Source organism: Magallana gigas, chromosome 10 (assembly GCF_963853765.1).
Source record: "Magallana gigas chromosome 10, xbMagGiga1.1, whole genome shotgun sequence".
NCBI lineage: Eukaryota > Metazoa > Mollusca > Bivalvia > Ostreida > Ostreidae > Magallana > Magallana gigas.
Genome location: NC_088862.1, coordinates 25,545,904 through 25,548,448, shown reverse-complemented (window position 1 = coordinate 25,548,448; position 2,545 = coordinate 25,545,904). Strand labels below are relative to the sequence as shown.

The window sequence follows — 2,545 nt, the reverse complement described above, 5'->3', positions numbered from 1 at the left end:
AGTTAGGTTTGTTCATTGCTATAATAATCTGATTTATTTTTCATTGTGACACGACTTGGTAACTTTTACTATAGGATTTGTTTGTGCTGTATCTGTGATACAGAACACTTTTGATGGGCGTTTCTTATGCAAAGGAGGCAAAAGTGTTCTGTATCTGAGAAACATCACTGATAAAACATCGGTACTCTTTGGATTGCTGCCAACCTTAAGAAGAAAAAACATGAATAAATTGATCAAACTTTAATGTTGCTGTTTGGCAAAAACCAAAATCCTGAAAAAAAAACCATTTCATGCATTTTTTTTAAAATTTAATTTCCAATGCTGAAATTGAAGTTGCAATTGGCAAACACGGCTTTGTTTGAATTTGTAAGATCCTGCAGAATGTTTTCACATGGAATATTTTCAGGTTTAATTTTTTTTTCTCGGGGGATCGGTATCACACGCTGGTTCGTTCATAGGTGGATCTAAGATCTTTGACACATCCATTTCGATTTGTTCACTGCTTCTCTTGTACTTTTTTACACTTTTCTCGCACCTATGACCAGTGCGTCGCATGATTTCCTGCTCAGATACTCCATTCATATACAACTGTGTGGCACACGTACGTTTTCCACTATGATTAGTGAAGTTTCCTTTTAATCCACCCTTTTGAGTTATGGTTTTCATGAACGACTTCAGTTTATTTACTCCAACCACCTGCTGTCCGAAGCGAATCTGCTCTTCATCTGTAGGAGGCAATGGCCGTCTATAAAACGCACCGGTATTTCCTAATGATCCCAGATATAGCTCGAAGTAATCAACTAAGCACCGGTCCCCTTCAATTAAAAAATAAACATGATTCGATTAACTGTAAACTCTAAAAATGTTATTTTCGGTTAATAAGCTCTATATGCGCGGATTCAAAAAATTTTCCAGGAAGGTCCAACGGTAATTCAAGTTTGACGGGGGTGGGGGGGGATTGGGTAACGATGCATATTTATGGTAGTTTTATAATAAAAATTTAAAGAAATTTGAATTTTGCAAGGGGGAGGGTTTCTGGACCCTTCAGACTCCTCTAGATTCGCGCATGCTCTAAATATGTTTTTTATCACCGTTAAAAAGTGCATTTATTGGCTTACCTGGCGATGAATGATGTCTCAGGTTCTTTGACTGCACATTCAGATGCCCAAGGCCGCCTTTGTAGGTCTTTGTGGCCCTTCCCGAGAACTGAATAAATCGCCCAGCGCTGTCCTCTCCGATCGTGAACTGCTCACACTGCAAGTCGTGGTGTTCGTCGTATCCTCTTACTCCAAAGACTTTGCATGCGTAAAAGAAAACGGTGTGTTGCAACTGTTCGGCACTTTCCTTTCCAAACACGTGCTTTTGCCACAAAGTCTCTTCGTCTTTAGGCAGAATAGGGTCCGCTTGTTTTAAACTACACCTGAATCCTTTGTCAATTAAGGATTTCATTCTTGCATCAACCAATTTCCGGAAATCGGTAAATTCTCCGTTATTTTCGTCAAGGAAATTCTTATCATAGACACCATTGTCTTTCAAATATCGCAAAAGTCCGCATAGTATGAGGTAGATAGATCTTGGCGGATATTCTGTTCCATCGCGCTTCCGCGCCTCCATTACTAACCGTCCAAGCCAAAAACTCATCTGCTCCGTGGTCATCAGCTTAAAATCGGGAATATTTTCCCGCCGGTTGGCCCGCCATTTTTCAAAGAGATTCATGGCCCACTTCGTGTTGTTTTTCGTATTAACGTTTTCTTGATCTTTGATAAGTTTCAAGATTTCATCATCACTTACAGGTTGATCAAAACGACTGTCGCTTGATGTAGATGCGCTGTCTTTACAATCTACGTCCATTGCTCCGGTTTGTATACCATCAACATCCATTGCTCCACAGCCTGCCGAGTCGGGAGTTAAAGATAGGTCCAACAGTCCCTCAAATGCGGCGTTTTCACATTCTAACGTCTCGCATACTTGCGATAGGGTAATGTCATCTATTTCGTTGACCAGAAATTCGTCAATCGGCGCCAGTTCGGTGAGCAAATCAAAATCAAACTTTAGATCAAGTTCTCCGTCCATCGTCTTCAAAGTTTCGGCGCATTATGTCAAAATTAAAGACTAATAGCATGATCAGCTAAATAAAACATATCTCATTGGTCATTTGATTGCGTGATCTTGGAATGATAATTTATGATTGGTCATTTTATTAGGGAGAGTGTTATAACCTTTTTTCCTATATTTGGGGTCGAGTCACAAGTCATTTAGAATACTTGTTTCCTATTTTATCAGAGATACAGGGCGGGCCCGGCTCGAGCTTTCGCTCTCGCCTTAAGCCACGCCCTGTATATCTGATAAAATAGGAAACTCGTACTCTAAATATAACAAAGAAAATAATTTTTTTCAATTTTAAGTGTAGGATTCAGTAAATGCTCTCATGTAGCGGAACAGTCATTCAATTGTTATTTAATTACCAAATAAATTGATTTTTTTGCGATTTAAAATTCAGGCGTGTATTATATAGTGTAATTTTAAATTCTACCCGAGTTTTGAA

General features: G+C 39.1%; 1 protein-coding gene across 1 annotated transcript; it reads right to left on the bottom strand.

Annotated features, from left to right (window-relative positions):
* Positions 1-223: 223 nt before the first annotated feature.
* On the bottom strand, positions 224-2,284 carry LOC117680657 (uncharacterized protein KIAA1958-like). The gene is made up of 2 exons (XM_034451992.2): positions 1,119-2,284; positions 224-815 (listed from the first exon to the last, which is right to left on the bottom strand). The coding sequence occupies exons 1-2, from the start codon at positions 2,071-2,073 to the stop codon at positions 409-411; spliced, it is 1,362 nt and encodes a 453-aa protein (XP_034307883.2). The 5' UTR covers positions 2,074-2,284; the 3' UTR covers positions 224-408.
* Between the last annotated feature and the right edge of the window lie 261 nt (positions 2,285-2,545).

Bases quoted from the DNA above. Each gene is read 5' to 3' on its own strand.
- LOC117680657 (XM_034451992.2), bottom strand. From the start codon at position 2,073: ATGGACGGAGAACTTGATCTAAAGTTTGATTTTGATTTGCTCACCGAA. The intron at 816-1,118 runs GTAAGCCAATAA...TTTTAATTGAAG, and splicing joins GAGACATCATTCATCGCCAG to GGGACCGGTGCTTAGTTGAT.